Genomic DNA, 19,113 nt, shown 5'->3' with positions numbered 1-19,113 from the left:
CTAGATGATTGTAGAATTTACAGAATGTTTACCTTGGGAATCAATCTAATCCTGTCTTTTTTGTTGGTCTTGGATGAGATAACTCAGGCCTAAGCCTCCATCTTTCCCTCCATAGCTGAGTTTTCTAGCCTGTGTTTCCCAGATGATTGAACTCTCCACTTTATCTTGTCTAACTTTTTTCTTCATTCCCAAAGTAAGCACGTAAGTAACAAGGTATTTATTTTTGTATTCTTTTGTCAGTAACAAGAATTCTCTGACAAAATTTTCAGTTATGACTCTATTTTCTTTAGGCAAATTACAAAAAGAAAGTGCTTTATCGCGAGTCTCTGATGAAAGCCTCAACAAAATTCCGGAAACGGAGTCCCCAGTATTTAAAGAGCTACCGGGTGCCAGGGCTCATGACGACAGCACCGTCCCCCTCACCGGGTCAGCCGCGGAGCCGTCCGGGACCTCAGAAAGCATGACAGGGGGACACCACCCCCGCGTACCATACGGTAAGACCCCCGGGGGCTGGGGTGGCGCTGGGCCTGCCGACCTACGTGTGGCACTGAGGCTCCAGTGCACACAAGTGTCTCCCGGTTTCTGCTTTGAGAAAACCCAGGCACTAAAGAGGCCTCAGGGACCAGGCAGTTGCAGAGCAGGCTTACTCATGTCCTGTGATTTTCCTCCAAGAGCCATTTACCTACAGTCTCCCAGCGGCGCCCAGACCCCCCGTACCACCCCTCTGAGTGCCTCACCTGCATCTTCCACACGCAGTCACCTAACTGCTGGAGATTGGAACGTCGGTTTATCCAGCTTAACATGAACACCTTCCTCCTGGAAGATGCAGAGCGAAAGCTGACATTGGAACGGGAGCGGGGTGGGGGGTGGGGTCCCACTAGAGAATTACAGAAACCATCAGGACCGTCTTGGTGTGTGTGGGGGGTCCTTTGTCCCACAGCATCTGTGGACAGTAACGGGCAGGCACCAGCGTCTGCCTGGCCCGCCTCCCTGCAGGGGCGCTGGCACCGATTTCCAGGCTGCGTTTGGGACTTGGCCAAAGAGGGCGAACAAACTCTGCCCACTGAGCTGACAGATCTGCCTCTGACTGCCCAGACTGGCTTTTTTTTTTTTTTTAAATTGAAGTATAGTTGATTTACAATGTTGTGTTAATTTCTGCTGTACAGCAAAGTGACTCAGTTATACATATATATATTCTTTTTAAAAAATATTCTTTTCCATTATGGTTTATCACAGGATATTGAATATTGTTCCCTGTGCTGTACAGTAGGCCCTTGCTGTTTTTCCATTCTCTGTGTAGTAGCTGACATCTGCTAATCCCAGCCTCCCACTCCATCCCGCCCCCAACCCCTCCCCCTTGGCAACCACCAGTCTGTTCTCTATGTCTGTGGTTCTGTTTCTGTTTCATAGATGAGTCCACTTGTGTCATATTTTTAAGGAGCACCTACAGTGTGTATCTCACAGGGCTCTGGTTGGGTCCCTCTGGTATGAAGTTTTTTGTACAATGAGCTCCTTACAGGGAATCCTCCTTTTACTGGTTCCTAGAAAAGGAGAGAGTGCTACCGCGATTTCTGGAAGACACATTTTAAGAGACTGTAACATCATTTTTTAACTACCAAATTATTAGTTTTACTTACCCTTTGTTGTATGTTTCCAAGTTTCCCTTTTTATTTGAACCATACTGCAGGGGCTTCATAGTCAAGTTAGACAATGGAGCACGTGGGAAAAAGCAAAAGCACCCGCCACCCCGCCACCCCAGATGACCTCGGCTCTCAGTCTGTCCCCTTGTCCCCCTGCAGGCCGGGCGCTGTCCATGACGCACGGCGCCAAGTCGCCCGTGTCTAACGGGACCTTCGGCTTCGACGGCCCGGCGCGCGGCGATGGCCACGTGTACCACACGGTGCACAAGGACTCGGGGCTCTACAAGGACCTGCTGCACCGCATCCGCGATGAGCGGCCGGCGCCGGACGGGGCCCCGCGGCTGCTGCGGCGCAACAACAGCTACACGTGCTACACGGCGGCCATCTGCGGGCTGCCCGGCCTGGCCACGCGCCGCGGCGACACGCCCGCACCCGAGGACAGCGAGAAGCTGGTGGCTGACGCCGTGGCCTACTCCCGCCGGCGGCTGCGCTACGACAGCTACTCCAGCTACTGCAACGCTGTGGCCGAGGCCGAGATCGAGGCCGAGGAGGGCGGCGTGGAGGTGCGGCTGGCCACCCCGCTGAGCGAGCCTGAGCCGCCGCGCGACGACGCGGCGGACGACGAGAAGGAGAAGGACTCGGCCGAGGTCCACCTGCTCTTCCACTTCCTGCAGGTGCTCACCGCCTGCTTCGGCTCCTTCGCGCACGGCGGCAACGACGTGAGGTCAGTGCCCAGGGCGCACGGACGGGGCGGGGCGGGGCAGAGGGTAGGGGGAGGTGCACGGCAGACGCACAGCCACCCTGGAACCTCGCGGGTCTGCACTGCCCGGGTCCACCGACATGGGCTTTCCCCCCACAAGTGTAGCACCCGCATCTTCACTGCGCGGATCTTTAAATGAACTAGGCGTGGGGGAAGGTTTGTGTTGGATCGGAGATCACAGCGCGCGGAATGAGAAGACGTGAGGTTTGAGCCCTGACTCTGCCCACGCCATTCCAGCTTCCTGCGCTGCCTGAGTCATGCATCAGTTCCTTTTGGTTTTGAGTCAGAGGAGCAGTACCTGGATTTCCGCCGAGTTGTTCAAGGGTCACCTGTGAATAAGTAGCTCCTGTAGTGTGCCAGACGGTGACACACGTTAAAGGGAAGAGAAGAGTAGACGGGGGGGGGGGGGGGGGACCCCGGGGGGGGGGACCCCTGGGGGCTGCCGCGTTGGACGGCTGCTCGGGTCAGGAGGGCTTGCCGGGTGACACCTGCAGGGGCTGAGGGTGCAGCCGTGTGCTCGTCTGTGGGAGAACATTCCGGAAGAGGGAACAGCAGGTGCGAGGGCCCGAGGCAGATCATGCCTTGGGGGGGTGTTCCGGGAAGAGCCACAAGCAAGAGCGTGGAGACGCTCGGGTCGGCGGGTCGTGGAGGCCCCGAATGTGTAGTCTCTACCCCCCTCTCACTGGCTGGGCAGCTCCGGACCAGTCACTGAATTTCCCAAAGCCTCAGTGTCCCAATCTGTGAAGTGGGAGTAAAGCTAGTACCAACCACAGGGGATTTCTGTGAGATTAAGTGAGATGCTTTATATAACAAGCTCAAGACAGTGCTCTCCCATAATCAGCATCCCTACATTTTCACTCTTACTATTATTATAGTTAGCACACAGGCTAATGTTTCTGTCCAGATCAGGAAAACACGCCATTGTTGCTTTTTTTTTTGGCTCAGTTATATGACTCCGTTTTACACCGTCTACCCACGTGCAACAGCGTTTCTGTTCTTTTTCAAAGAAGTCTTTCTGCCAGAGAAGAGGCCTGGAATCTTATGTTCTGCTCAGTGTCGTCTAGGGGTCGCCATATTATTTAATTGGGGGCACCATGTTCTGTCTCCTCTTAATAATTTTTTTTCTGCCCTCCCCCACCAGCCCACTTCCTCCTCCTTATCCACAAATTCTTTATTGAAAGCCTGGTACTGTCAAAGTGTTATGAATTGGATCCCTGTCCTTTAGGAGTTTAAATTCCAGTTAAGGAGACAAGAAAGACATGCACGTAGCAAAGTAACAGAACACCCCAAAACAGCATTTAAAGGCCAGAGGAAGAGTCCAGGCGGCAGCTGCTATAGGTGACCAGAGTTTAGAGCACCTGTTTGCAGTTTGGGGGACTGCTTTTGAGGCTTTTGAGCAGGGATGTGGTCTGATGAAAGCAAGGTTTTAGAAATAATAGTGTGATGTGAAGAGGGGGCTTCTGTTCATTCAGGAAGAAGTTATCAAGTCCGTACCAGGGCTCAGAGCTGAACCACTTGTAATTTACCCTAACCCTCCTCAGAGCAGCCCTTTGCAGTCCTAAGTGGTATCCTTCAAAGACAGGGAATCTGAAGCTCAGAAGTGCGACTTTCTTGCCCAGAGTCACGCAGCTGGAGAGAAGCGGACTCGGGAGCTGGCTCTTTGTGACTCAGGCTGCAGAGTGGAGGGTGGGCTGAGAGCTACAGAGGCTGTTGAAAGCCCACAGGGAGCCTGGAGGTGGTCACTCCACCCTAACAACAGGAGAAAACCGAATGGACTGAAAAACCGACAACTCTTCTTGGATCCAGAAAGGAGAGGAGGACACAGGACAAACCGCTGCCCCCAAGATTGGAGGGACAGACAGATGCAGGGAGTCCTGGAAGGGTGACTCGGGAGTGGAAGCTGCCATGGGAACCAGGGAAACCTGGACTGGAATGATGGACCCTGGAGGCTCAGGGGGGACAAGCAGAGAGTTAGAGGCTCCAGGGGACCCATGGTAGGGGGACCCCATGATATTGTGAGTTTTACGTCCAAGAGCTGTACCCGGTCCTCACAGTGAATATCGGGGAAGAGAAATCCCGTCCTGCTCCTGTCGGGGGAGGGAAAGCATTTGACAGAAGAGAGCAACTGTGTGCTTAACCAGGCCTGCTCCCAGGGGAAACCAGGTCACCAGAGCCCAGCCTGCACGGGGATTACCACAGCCTAACTGACCTGGGGAGGGGAAATACACTCCAGACTTCCCTCACCTTCCACTTGGGCGAAGGGAAGCACCCACCTCCAGCCATCCTGTCCCACTTAAGGGGGAAGCAAAAACTGAGAAACACTTGGGAAGTTCACAGTCCAGAGGGACAGGCTCACTGAGAGACCGAGACCTCATCAAAGGACTACAGAAGGCTTCTCCATCCCCAGACCTACCACCACATCACGAAAGGCCTATTTACAGCAGCTCCTTTTACCCAGGACACATCTTAACAAAAAAAAGTTGTTTTTTTTTTTTTTGGCTGCTTTGGGTCTTCGTTGCTGCACGCGGACTTTCTCTAGTTGCGGCGAACGAGGGCTACTCCCGTTGCGGTGCACGGGCTTCTCATTATGGTGGCTTCTCTTGTTGCGGAGCATGGGCTCTAGGCATGCGGGCTTCAGTAGTTGCAGCACACGGGCTTCAGTAGTTGTGGCTCGTGGGCTCTAGAGTGCAGGCTCAGGAGTTGTAGCACATGGGCTTAGTCGCTCCGTCGCATGTGGGATCTTCCCGGACCAGGGATTGAACTTGTGTCCCCTGCACTGGCAGGCGGATTCTTAACCACTGTGCCACCAGGGAAGTCCCAACAAATTTTTAAAATTAGAAATGATAAAATGTCCGCTCTCAGGCCACAGTTGAATTAAAACTCTGTGTGTGTGTGTGTGTGTGTGTGTGTGTGTGTGTGTGTGTGTGTGTGCGCGCGCTTATATATGCCTATGTTAGATGAAATGAATGACAGTGATGATACAAGGGATGGGAGGGAGGAACTAGGACTTTTTAAAAAATTTTAAGGTAACTGCACTACCTGTAAAGTGGTACAGTTTTGTTTGAAAGTGAATTTGGATTAACTCTAAGTGTATATTGCAAACTCTAGGGCAACCACACAAAAAACGTTTGCATAAGAAGTATAGCCAATATGCTAAGAAAGGAGAGAAAATGGAATCATATAAAATGCTCAATTAAAACAACGAAAGGCAGGACTTCCCTGGTGGCCCAGTGGTTAAGATTCCGTGCTCCCAATACAGGGGGCCTGGGTTCAATCCCTGGTCAGGGAACTAGATTGATTCCACATGCTACAACTAAAGATCCTGCATGCCTCAACTAAGACCTGGCACAGCCTAATAAATAATTTTTTTTAAAGGCAAAAAAAAAGTGGCTGACAAAAATAAGAACAAAGGCAACAAATAGAAAATACTAACAGAGCTGGTAGATATTAATCCAACTATATCAGTAATCAGTTTGAATTTCAGTGGTCTGACTGCACCAATTAAAAGACAGAGATTGTCAGAGTGGATCAAAAAATAAGACCCAACTCTATGTTGTCTACAAGAAACCCACTTTAAATATAAAGATGCATATAGGTTAAAAGTAAATGGAAGGAGGAAAATATAGCATGCTAACACTAATAAAAAGAAATTAGGAATAACTGTATTCATTTCAGACAGAGCAGACATGTACAGATCCAGCAAGCAAAACATCAGTAACGACATAGCTGAGCTCAACAAACCATCAGTCCACTGCACATAACTTACATCTGTAGACTACTTCATCCAAAAACAGCAGACTTTATATTCTTCTCAAGCTCACATGGATCATTCAGCAAGATAGGCCACGTTCTGGGCCATAAAACACACCTTAACACGTTGAAAAGAGTAGAACTAATACAGTGTGTGCTCTCAGACTACAGTGTAATTAAACTAGAAATCAATAACAGAAAGATAACTGGAAAATCCCAAAATATGTGGAGATTAAACAACACACTTCTAAATAACACTTGGATCAAAGAAGGAGTATCAAGAGGAATTTTTAAATATTTGAACTAAATGAAAATGAAAGCACATCAAGATTTGTGGGAAGCAGCAAAAACAGTGCTTAGAAGAAAATTTATAGCATTGAATTCATATATTAGGAAAGAAGGGTTATAAAATCAATAAATAATAAATAATAATAAAATCAATCTACGTTTCCAGCCTAGAAAAATAGGAAAAGAAGAGCAAATTAAATCCAAAGTAAGCAGAAGTAAAGAAATAATAAGAATTAGAGCAGAAATAAATGAAATTGAAGTCAGGAAACTAATAGAGAAAATCAATGAAACAAAAAGCTGGTTCTTTGAAAATATTAATGAAGTTGATAAGCCTCTAGCCAGGCTAACTAAGAGAAAAAGAGAGAACACAAATTACTAATATCAGAAAGGGAAGAGGGACATCACTATAGATCCTATGGACTTTAAAAGGATAATACTACAAAATACTATAAAAGCAATACTATGAATAACCAATTTGATAACCTATGTGAAATGGACCAATTCCTTGAAAGACAGAACTGCCCAAACTCACACAAGAAGAAATAGACTATCTGATAGGCCTATATCTATTAAGGAAATTGAATCAATAATTAATAACCTTTCAAAGCAGAAAGCACCAGGCCCAGATAGGTTCACTGATGAATTCTACCAAATATCTAAGGAAGAATTTATACTTGTCTACAAATTTCTTTCAGAGGATAGAAGCAAAAGGAATATTTCCTAACTCATTCTGTAAGGCCAGCATTACCCTAGTACCAAAAGCAGTGAAAGACTTTATAAGAAAACTATAGACCTGTATTTCTTATGAACTTCGCTGAAGAAAAAACAAACTAGTGGCAAATTGAATCCAACAATGTATAAAGAGAATTATCCAACATGACCAAGTGAGCTTTCTCTGAGGTATATGCAAGACTGGTTCAACATTCGAAAATTAGTTAATGTAATCCATCATGTCAATAGGCTAAAAAGAAAAAGTCACATGATCATATCAATAGATGCAGAAGAAAGCATTTAACAAAATCCAATACCTATTCATGATAAAAAAAAAAAAAAACTCTCAGTAAACTAGGAATAGAGGGGAACTCCTCAACTTGATAAAAAATACAAAAAAACTACAGCTAATATCATACTTAATGGTAAGAAACTCAAAGCTTTTCCACTAAGATCAGGAACAAGGCATAGATGTCCCCTTTTAGCACTGCTTTTCAAAACTGTACTGAAAGTTCTAGCTAATGCACTAGGACAAGAAAGGGAAATAAACGTATATAGATTAGGAAAGAAGAAATAAAACTGTCTTTGTTTGAAGATGACATGACCATCTATGTAGAAAATCTGAAAGAACTGACCAAAAAAAACCCCTCCTGGAACTAATAAGCAATTATAACAAGGACACAGGATACAGGTTAATATACAAAAATCAATCACTTCCTACATATTAGCAGAGAAAGGTGGAGTCTGAAATTTAAAAACACAGTAGTACCATGTACACTGGCACCTTGAAATACTTAGGGATAAATCCAACAAAATGTGTACAGGATCTATATGTGGAAAACTAAAACTGATGGATGAAATCAAAGAATGGAATAAATGGAGAGATTTTCCATGTTCTAGGATAAGAAGACTCAATATTGCCAAGATGTCAGTTCTTCACATCTTGATCTATAGATTCAATGCAATCCCAATCAAAACCTCAGAAAGTTATTTTATGGATACTGATAAACTGATTCTAAAGTTTATATGGAGAGGCAAAAAACCCAGAATAGCCAATGCAAAACTGAAGGAGAACAAACTTGAAGGACTGATACTACCCGACTTCAAGGTTGCTAGTAAAGCTGCAGTAACAAGACAGTATGGTATTGGTGAAAGAATAGACAGACAGATCAATGAAACAGAATATAGAGCCCAGATATAGACCCACATAAACATGACAGTCAACTGATCTGACAACACCAAGTGCTGGCAAGGATGTGAAGCAACAGGAACTCGCATTCATTTCTGGTGAGAGTACAAAATGGTACAGCTGCTTTGGAAGACAGTGGGACAGTTTCTTACAAAACTAAGCACACTCTCATTACACCATCCAGTAGTCATGCTCCTTGGTATTTATCCTAATAAGCTTATATCCACACAAAAACCTGTACATGGATGTTTATAGCAGCTTTACGCAAAATTGCCAAAACACAGAAGCAACCAAGATGTCCTTCAATAGGGTGGATTGATAAAAAAACTGGTACGTTTACACAATGCTATTCAGCACTAAAAAGAAATGAGTTATCAAGCCATGAAATTACATGCAGGAACCTTAAATGCATATTACTGAATGAAAGAAGCCAATATGAAAAGCTGCATACTGTATGATTCCAACTATATGACTTTCTGGAAAAGGCAAAAACTATGGAGACAGAAGATCAGGGGTTGGGGTGGGGAGGAGGAATGAATAGGTAGAGCACAGAGAATTTTTAGGGCAGTGAAAATTCTCTGTATGATACCCTAATGATGGATACATGTCATTTATTATACATTTGTCTAAACCCATAGAATGTACAACACCAAGAGTGAACGCTACTGTAAACTATGGGCTTCAGATGACTCTGATGTGCCAGTATGGGTTCATGGGTTGTAACAGACGTTCCACTCTGGTGGGGATGTTGATGACGGGGACGCTATGCACGTGTGGACCAGAGGTTATATGGGAAACCTCTGTACCTTTCCCTCCGTGTCGCTATGAATCTTCAACTGCCCTAAAGAAATAAAGTCGTAATGTAAAAAAGAAAAAAGCTGTGGCATCCCTCCCAAAAAAGTCAGTGCATGCCTGCCAAGGGCCTGAGTGATGATAGGGGGTCTGGGGGGAGGGGTAAGCACCTGAGTGAGTCCTAAGCTCACATCCCAGTTCTGCTTCCTGCTAGAGACATGACGTTGGCATCAGTTTTCTCATCAGTAAAATGGGAGTGACAATAGCCAGTTTAAGAGGTGGGCCTGAGAACTAATGATTAGCAGTAATGTTTGTGATCCCATAGTGGGGAGGCTGGCACAGCTGCCCCAAATTGGTAGCTAATATTAGTAGCTGTGCTGGCAGTGAAAATGGAAAGAAATAGAGAAAGAAAGGAAGAAAGAAAAGAACCTGTATCCACTTCTTGTGATTTTTCAGTACTTTAAAAAAATTAGGGACTTCCCTGGTGGAGCAGTGGTTAAGAATCCGCCTGCCAATGCAGGGGACATGGGTTCGATCCCTGGTCCGGGAAGATCCCACGTGCCGCAGAACAACTAAGCCCTTGCACCACAACTACTGAGCCTGTGCTCTAGAGCCCGCAAGCCACAACTACTGAGCCTGCGTGCCACGACTACTGAAACCCGTGCGCCCTAGAGCCCACATGCCGCAACTACTGAAGCCTGCGCGCTCTAGGGCCCGCGTGCCCCAACTACTGAGCCTGTGTGCTGCAACTACTGAAGCCTGTGCACCTAGAACTCATGCTCTGCAACAAGGGAAGCCACCGCAATGAGAAGCCCATGCACTGCAGCAAAGAGTAGCCCCCGCTCACCGCAACTAGGGAAAGCCTGTGCACAGCAACGAAGACCCAACACAGCCAAAAAAAAAAAAAAATTAACAAATCACACAACCATTAAGATGGCTACTCTAAAAACAAAATAAGTGTTGGCAAGGATGTGAGAAATTGGAACTCTTGTGCACTGTTGGTGGGAATGTAAAATGGTGTAACCACTGTGGAAAACAGTCTGAAGATTCCTCAAAACATTAAAAATTGAATTACCATATGACCCAGCAATCCCACTACTGGGCATATACCCAAAAGAATGGAAAGCAGGATCTCAAAGAGACATTTTCACCCCCATGTTCACAGCAGCACTATTCACAATAGCCAAGACGTGGAGGCAACCCCAGTCTCCATCAACAGGTGAATGGCTAAACTAGATGTGGGGGGTGTGTGTGTGTGTGTGTGTGCATGTATATACACACACACACACACACACACACAGTGGAATATTCCACCTTAAAAAGGACGGAAATTCTGTTATATGCTACAACACGGATGAATCTTGAAGGCATTATGCTAAGTGAAATAAACTAGCCACAGAAAGACAAATACCTTACGCTTGCACTGAAGGAGAAACTTCGCAGAGCTACTCCAACTCAGAGACGAAGTTAAACAGTTGTTACCAGGGGTGGGGCAGGGGCAAAGGGAATTCTTATTTAATGAGCAAACGATGAAAAGTTCTGGAGGCCTGTGTCACAACAGTGTGAATATCCTTCACACTACTGAACTGTACACTTAAAAATAGTCAAGATGGTAAACGTTCTGTTTTTTTAAACCACAACCAAAAAAGTTACTAAATCATTTTTATCACCTGTAGATTACATAGGCAAGCCACAAATGCAACAGATGGGCTGTTCTGGAGAAGTCCCTGCATGTCATGTACAGCGTCGTCTGTATACATATACGACGTTTGTACAATTAACCTCTTTTTTTCCTCCCAGTAATGCCATTGGTCCCCTGGTAGCTCTGTGGCTGATTTATGAACAAGGTGCGGTCCTACAAGAAGCAGTGACTCCCGTCTGGCTGCTGTTTTACGGAGGGGTTGGAATTTGTACAGGCCTCTGGGTTTGGGGGAGAAGAGTGATCCAGACCATGGGGAAGGACCTCACCCCCATCACGCCGTCCAGGTAAGCCGCCGGGGCAGCGCGGAGTGGGTGTGTCTGGACGTCCCGGCGCGGCTCTCTGCACAGCCGGGTCTGCAGCGGGGTCCCCGTGCGCCATCCTCACACGTCACCCTGGTGCACTGCTCAGCCCTGGTCCACGGTGGCACGAGGTGAGGGTGGGAGTGGGAGGGATGGGAATGGAGGGAGAAGCAGGAAGGGAGGAGAAAAAGCGAATCCACCTGCAGCCACGCCCACACCCCGTTCCCCTCCCACACTCCCACTGCCATTATCCCACCTGAGGTCCAGAGAGCAGGTGGGGAGCGAGGGAAGGGTTCTTGGGCCTGCCTTTCCCGAAAATCCTCTGCTCACCAGCTCCACCTGCTGGCTGCACGCAGCTGCCCCCTGCCGCCTTTCAGGGTTTACTCTACATCCTTCCTTTGCTTCCTGGGCTAAGCCGGCAGGAGGGGTGCCCATGCCCTGGGGTGGGGTTTGGAGACTCCCCCGTGGTTTCCTATGGTCCTTCTAGTGTATATCCTCTACAGCAGGGGTTCCCAACCCCTGGTCCGTGGACCGGCAGTGGTCCGTGGCCTGTTAGGGACCAGGCCACACAGCAGAGGTGAGCGGCAGGGGAGGGTGAGACAGCCAGTGAAGCTTCATCTACCGCTCCCCATCACTGCCCCTGGCTCGCACTACGGCCTGAACCATCCCCCCCTCGCTCGCATTACGTCCTGAACCATCCCCCCCTCGCTCGCATTACGTCCTGAACCATCCCCCCCTCGCTCGCATTACGGCCGGAACCATCCCCCCCCTCGCTCGCATTACGGCCTGAACCATCCCCCCCTCGCTCGCATTACGGCCTGAACCATCCCCTCCTCGCTCGCATTACGGCCTGAACTATCCCCCCCTCGCTCGCATTACCGCCTGAACCATCCCCCCCTCGCTCGCATTACCGCCTGAACCATACCCCCCTCGCTCGCATTACCGCCTGAACCATACCCCCGTGGAAAAATTGTCTTCCACCAAACCGGACCCTGGTGCCAAAAAGTTTGGGGACCACTGCTTTCGAGCTGTTGCTTAAATAACAAATTCACAGGAGAACCTTCCAAATACAGCTAAAACTTGACACTACCTATTGTAAGAGATCTTTTCCCCCTTGAAAGTCATTTTAATGAAAGATTCTCTTACAAGATTGATTTGAAGAAAAATTAGTGATCTGAGAAAAAATTCACTCCTTTATGATACGTACACATTTTTAAAATGAGAGCGTGGTTTTCCCTGCGCCAATTTAGACGTGACAGTTCACCGTCTTCGGCTCAGCAGGAATTTCTGACCCAGCTCCTACAGGGTGTGGGTTTTGAAAACATACCGGGAAAACGAGGCTCCTTCGGGCCGCAGGCAGCCTCATGCCAAGCGTTTGTGCCATGTTGCCGCCATGCCGCAGTCCCTGGTTCTGCTGATGCCGTGGGGCGCAGTCCACCCAAGGAGCGTCCTGGTGAGGCCTGGGCATCCGGGGCCGGCGAGCCACCGGCGGCGCCCATGACGCGTCCCCTGTCTCCTCCGCAGCGGCTTCACCATCGAGCTGGCCTCGGCGTTCACCGTGGTCACCGCCTCCAACGTCGGGCTGCCCGTCAGCACCACGCACTGCAAGGTAGGCCAGCGGCCGCGCGTCCTGCCCGCCCCCGGGGCCGAGGGGAGCTCGGGCAGCGCTCGGCACGCGGTCGGTGGAAGAGTCACGGCGGGGTCTCCCGGGGGCGTTTGCCTCCTCAGACAGCCCCTCCCGGCCCTTCCCGCCGGCAGTGGTTCGGGTCGCCTCCCGTCCCGCAGACCTGGCCGCTCCCCGCGTGCCGGCGGCAGCTCGCCCTCCTTCCACATGTCCTGGTTCTCTCGTTGTTTCCACGGTGGGTTTTGCATTGAGGTTGTGCGTCCACGAACCGTGTTTGTAGGCCCAGGGGCCCAGGAGTTGACAGGGGGACAGACGTAGGCAGAAATCGTTTCCACGGAATCGTAAGACACGGTTGTTTTGGTTCTTTTTTCTTCTATAAGGTGGTCGAAGCGACTCAATTGCCTTCGAGTGAATTCCGGATGATATTAACCACTGTCATGTGCTCTAGAACTCAGTGGGAGAGGGAATTCCTTGTTTAGTACATGGACTGTTGGAGCCACAAGGAACCTTAAAGATGAAGGAAGAGGAAATAGGCCCCGCGAGTTTTAGGGAGTTACCCAAGGACCCCCGGGGTTGGCCGGGGCTGGAACCCAGGCCTCGTAACCCAGGGCTGCCCAGTACCTGGAGGAATTCTAAAATATCTCTCCAATGGGCCCCCTGTATACAAATATACCCACCAACAACTTGAACAAAGCAAAAGCGACTTGCAGATTTTCCTAGGTTCGTAGATTCCTGTCATTCCAGAAAAGCTTGTTTGTTCCCACTGTGGGCACCAAGGGTACCGCAGTGACCAAGACAGCGATGGGCTCTCCATTTACACACAGCCTGAAAACTCCAACCAGTGTCTGTAAACAAGCACCACTACATGTGAAAGGCTTATAAAAAAATAATGAAATCATGCCATTTGCGGCAACATGGATGGACCTAGAAATGATCATACTCAGTGAAGTAAGTCAGACAGAGAAAGACAAATACCATATGATATCACTTATATGTGGAATCTAAAAAATGATACAAATGATCTCATTTACAAATCAGGAACAGACTCACAGACATAAAAAACAAACTTATGGTTACCAAAGGGGTAACGGAGGAAGAGGGATAAATTAGAGGTATGGGATTAACAGATACACACTGCTATATGTAAAACAGATAAACAATGAGGACTTACTGTATAGCACAGGGAACTACTCAATGTCTTGTAATAACCTATAATGGAAAAGAATCTGAAAATATATATATATATGGCTGAATAATTTTACTGTACACCTGAAACTAATACAACATTGTAAATCAATTATACTTCAATTAAAAAAAATAAGTACAAATAGGACCACTAGCCTCTAGGTTTCAGTTTCTAATCTGGAAGATGAAAGGGCTACCTTAGATGACTCGTAATGTCGATGCTGTCTGGTTCCCCTACTTCTCAGTAATTCTGTTGCTGTTAGTGCCTGGTGATGGACTTAATCTGGAAACACACTCAACTTATTAAGAGGCAAGTCGGAACGCAGCAAAGAATACCACCTTATATCAACAAAAGACCTCATCAGTAGTGAAGACATAGGACTCTGGGCCCTTTGTGATCCAAATAACATAACAACTAAAAACATAAGGCAAGGGCTTCCCTGGTGGCGCAGTGGTTGGGAGTCCGCCTGCTGATGCGGGGGACGCGGGTTCGTGCCCCGATCTGGGAGGGTCCCGCGTGCCGCGGAGCGGCTGGGCCCGTGAGCCGTGGCCGCTGAGCCTGCGCGTCCGGAGCCTGTGCTCCGCAATGGGAGAGGCCATAACAGTGAGAGGCCCGCGTACCGCAAAAAAAAAAAAAAAAAAAAAAAAAAAAAACATAAGGCAAAAGCTGTTAGAACTCAGAAATTACTGTGTCAAAGTCTGTGACAAATGAAGAAGACAGAAGTACTTAGGAATATAAAGGATTTGATTTATAGCAGTATAATTAATAAATATATATCAAATTTTTATGCCTTCTTGTCAAGTATCATGAAACGTTTATAAAAATTAGTCATAAATTCAGAAGACCACGGTAAAAATCACAACTAAATTTATAAAATAAGAACAGATATTCTACACAATCTCTAATCCAAAATAAATTAAACTAAAAATATATGTTGAAAAAAGGAAGTATCCCCTTGGACATTTTTAAATGCTCTTTTTAAGTAACAGTTGAATCAAGGAGTTTAAAAATTATAATCATAGATTTCTTGGAAAAGAGAAAACAACAAATTGTGTGTCCGTGTGTGTATACATAGCAAACTTATGCTCAGATAAAAATTCATATATTTACATGCTTTAATTGAGCAAAGGGAAAATAAAAGAACCAAACATTCAGATTAGTATTTTATAAAAAGTTCAGAACAATAAAAATTCTCAGGAAACAGCAAGAAGGATATAAAAGCAAAATAAATTTTAAAACAAAACTAGTGAAGGAGAAGGGGAGAGGAAAGTGTTTACTAACAAAATAACATCAAATTCTTAGAAAAGGAAGGGAGGGGAATTAAGTTAGAAAGGAGAAAATCATCATAACAGATTTGGGAGAGAATTTTAAAATATAAAACCATATAGAGCTTCCCTGGTGGCGCAGTGGTTGAGAATCCGCCTGCCGATGCAGGAGACACGGGTTCGTGCCCTGGTCCGGGAAGATCCCACATGCCGCGGAGCAACTAAGCCCGTGAGCCATGGCCACCAGGCCTGCGCGTCCGGAGCCTGTGCTCCGCAACGGGAGAGGCCACAACAGTGAGAGGCCCACATACCGCAAAAAAAAAAAAAAAAAAACCATATAGCTGTATGCTAAGGATTTGAAAACCTCTGTAAATTGAATTATTTTTTGCAAAAATTTACATGACAAGTAAATGTGACACAAAAAGTAGAAAAAAAAAAGTGGAAAACCTGACCAGAGCAATAGGAAGAAATTAAGGAAGTTCTCCAAAAACAATTCTTCTCACCTGAATAGGCAAAAAGGAGGAGGACACTGCTGACTCCAGTTGTAGATGGATTCACTGGCTAATCTTTTCCATCTTAAAAGAATGGATAATTCTCACATTATATGAACTTTCCATAATGTAAGAGAAAAAAACAAAATAAAACAGGAAACTCTCCAGTTTGGTCTATAAAACATATATACTGAATAACCCTAATACTGAAACGTGATTAAAAACATCACAAACAATGAAAGCTGTGTTTACATATGAATGTTGATGTTAAAACTTTAAGATGCTAGTAAATGACATCAACAATATCATGGAAGAATATTTCAGCAGGACCACATTGATCTGGATTATCAGAATGCAGGCTCTGAACAGGGCAGGGCTGGTGGCCTATGCAGGGCTGGCCCCTCACAGGGCTCCACTAATGGGTGTTTACAGACGTCTTCAATAACACAGGGCTCAGCGATCCATTAGAAAACAACGTAGGGTCATCTGTTGAAATACATGCCAAAAAGACATTTGAAAACCCTAGTAAAGTGAATGATGTACATGAAAAAGGCACAAAGCTTTGCTCAGAGGTAAAAGAAAAACCTGAATGTGAGACACACTGTGTCACTGGGTGGGAAAGTCCTCAAATACTAGCCCAACCAAATTTTTATCATAACTTTCCAAAATAAGGCTAAAGTTAACTTGGTGGGTTAAATTAGCAAGAATATAAAATGATCTACAAAGAAAAGCGATGAAGAGGGAGTAGCCTTACCAGATTGGAAGTCTGTTATAAGGAAACAGGAGGCAGGAGGGTGGGGGGAAGGAGGGCTGATGGGCAGAGAGTTTCAGTTTGGGATGACAAAGAAGTTCTGCAGATAAGTGGTGGTGATGGCTGCCAAACAATGAGGATCTCTATGCCACTAAATTGTACACCTAAAAATTGTTAAAATGATAAATTTTGCATTATGTATTTTACCACAATAGTAAAAAATTAGATACTTGTATAAAAAAGTAGATAGACCAGAGATAGAACCTAGTATATACAAGCATATAGTTTGGGGCAGGAAAATTTTAACCAGTAAGTGGAGTAACTGGCTAGCACCCTAGAAAAATAAAAGTAGACCCACACTTCTCAAAATACGTGAACATACATCTGATGGCTTGATGTTTTTAAACTATTTAAAAATTTAGAATAAAATAGAATTTTATTTTAGAAAATTTAAAATAAATGAGAATTTATCAAATATTCAAGCTAAGGATAAATCACAGAAGAAAAGCGTAGCATATTATATTGCATGAAATTAGAAACTTAAAAGTGAAAGCAAAATACTGGATTGAGAAAGTATTTGCATTAAATATCAGAGTTAATATTTATTTAAACACCACATAAACAAATAAGAGACACATCTAGATCCCAATATGTAAATGGACAAAATACATGAAGAGAATTTTTAATGTTATCATGATGTCATTTTAGCTGGTGTTTATTAAATTGAATTATAGTTGACTTACAATATAGTAGTTCCAGATGTACAACATAGTAATTTGATATTTTTATAGATGATACTCCATACAAAGTTATTATAAAATATTGATTATATTCCCTGTGCTGTATATTAGACCCTTATAACTTATTTATTTTATACCTAGTGGTTTGTACCTTTTAATCCCCTTCTTCTCTTACCCTTCTCCCCACCCCTGTCCCTTCTGGTAACCACTAGTTTGTTCTCTGATTCTGTGAGTTTCTTTCTGTTTTGTTATATTTATTTGTCTTATTTTTTAGATTCCACATATAAGTAAAAACATACAGTATGTGTCTTTCTGACTTATGTCACTTAGCATAATACCCTCCAGATTCATCCATGTTGTTGCACATGGCAGCGTTTCATTCCTTTTTATGGCTGAGTAATATTCTCTTGTGCCACAGTACTTCTCCTTTATCCATTCATCTGTTGATGGACACTTAGGTTGCTTCCATGTCTTGACTCTTGTTTGTAAATAATGTTGCTGTGAATATTGGGTGCACATATCTTTTCAAGTTAGTGGTTTCATTTTCTTTGGAGAAATACCCATGAGTGAAATTGCTGGATTATATAGTAGTTCTATATCCAATTTTTTAAGGAACTGCTATACTGGTTTCCATAGTGGCTCTACCAGTTTACATTTCCACCAACAGTGTACCAGGGTTCCCTTTTCTCCACATCCTTGCCAACATTTGTTACTTGTGGTCTTTTTGTTGATAGCCATTCTGACAGGTGTGAGGTGATGTCTCATTGTGGTTTTGATTTGCATTTCCCCGATGATTAGTGACGTCAAGCAGCTTTTCATGTGCCTGCTGGCATTCTGTATGTCTTTTTGAAAGAATGCCTATTTAGGTCCTCTGCCCATTTTTTTTTTTTTTTTTTTTTTTTTTTTTTTGCGGTATGCGGGCCCCTCACTGTTGTGGCCTCTCCCGTTGCAGAGCACAGGCTCCGGACGCGCAGGCTCAGCAGCCATGGCTCATGGGCCAAGCCGCTCCGCAGCATGTGGGATCTTCCCGGACCGGGGCACGAACTCGCGTCCCCTGCATCGGCAGGCAGACTCTCAACCACTGTGCCACCAGGGAAGCCCCTCTGCCCATTTTTAAATCGGGTTGTTTCTTTTTTTATATTGAGTTGTATGAATTGTTTATATATTTGGATATTCCCCCCTTATTGGACATATCATTTGCAAATATCTTCTCCCATTAAGTAGGTTGCCTTTTCATTTTGTTGATGGTTTCATTCACTGTGCAAAAGCCTTCTAGTTTGATTAGATCCTGTTTGTTTATTTTTGCTTTTGTTTCCCTTGCCTGAGGAGACATATCCAAAAACATATTGCTAAGACCAATGTCAAAGACGTACTGCCTTTGTTTTCTTCTAGGAGTTTTATGGCGTCAGGTCTTGCATTTAGGTCTTTAACCCATTTTGAGTTTTTGTATATGGTATGAGAAGATGTTCTAATTTCATTATTTTACATGTAGCTGTCCAGTTTTCCCAGCACCACTTAGTGAAGAGACTGTTTTTTTCCCATTGTATATTCTTGCCTCCTTTGTCGTAGATTAATTGACCTTAAGTGCGTGAGTTTATTTATGGGCTCTCTATTCTGTTCCATTGAACTATTTGTCTGGTCTTGTGCAGTAACATACTGTTTTGATTACTGTAGCTTTATAATGTAGTCTGAAGTCAAGGAGCATGATACCTCCAGCTTTGTTCTCTTTTCTCAAGATTGCCTTGGCTATCCAGGGTCTTTTGTGGTTCCACACAAATTTTAGGACTATTTGTTCTAGTTCTGTGAAAAATGTCATGGGTATTTTGATAGGCTTTGCATTAAATCTATAGATTGCTTTGGGTAGTGTTGACATTTTAACAATATTATTCTTCCAATCCATGGACACAAGATATCTTTCCATTTAT

The 19,113-nt window shown here is 45.2% G+C and overlaps 1 protein-coding gene across 11 annotated transcripts in view; it reads left to right on the top strand.

Annotated features, from left to right (window-relative positions):
- The window catches only part of SLC20A2 (solute carrier family 20 member 2), a 108,055-nt gene that overhangs the window by 82,378 nt on the left and 6,564 nt on the right, over nucleotides 1-19,113 (top strand). For 10 of the 11 annotated variants that reach the window (XM_067022534.1, XM_067022539.1, XM_067022541.1 and 7 more), the window contains 4 exons: nucleotides 291-494; nucleotides 1,800-2,364; nucleotides 10,931-11,116; nucleotides 12,656-12,740. In XM_067022534.1, coding sequence (XP_066878635.1) covers nucleotides 291-494; nucleotides 1,800-2,364; nucleotides 10,931-11,116; nucleotides 12,656-12,740 — 1,040 coding nt within the window. Of the gene's footprint in view, nucleotides 1-290; nucleotides 495-1,799; nucleotides 2,365-10,930; nucleotides 11,117-12,655; nucleotides 12,741-13,135; nucleotides 14,475-19,113 lie in introns of those variants that run through there. The other variant, XM_059049126.2, reaches the window with a different exon arrangement.

This window comes from Kogia breviceps, chromosome 20 (assembly GCF_026419965.1).
Source record: "Kogia breviceps isolate mKogBre1 chromosome 20, mKogBre1 haplotype 1, whole genome shotgun sequence".
Taxonomy (NCBI): Eukaryota; Metazoa; Chordata; class Mammalia; order Artiodactyla; family Physeteridae; genus Kogia; species Kogia breviceps.
Note: the sequence above shows the minus strand (reverse complement) of the source record. Positions and strands in the feature narration are given on the sequence as shown.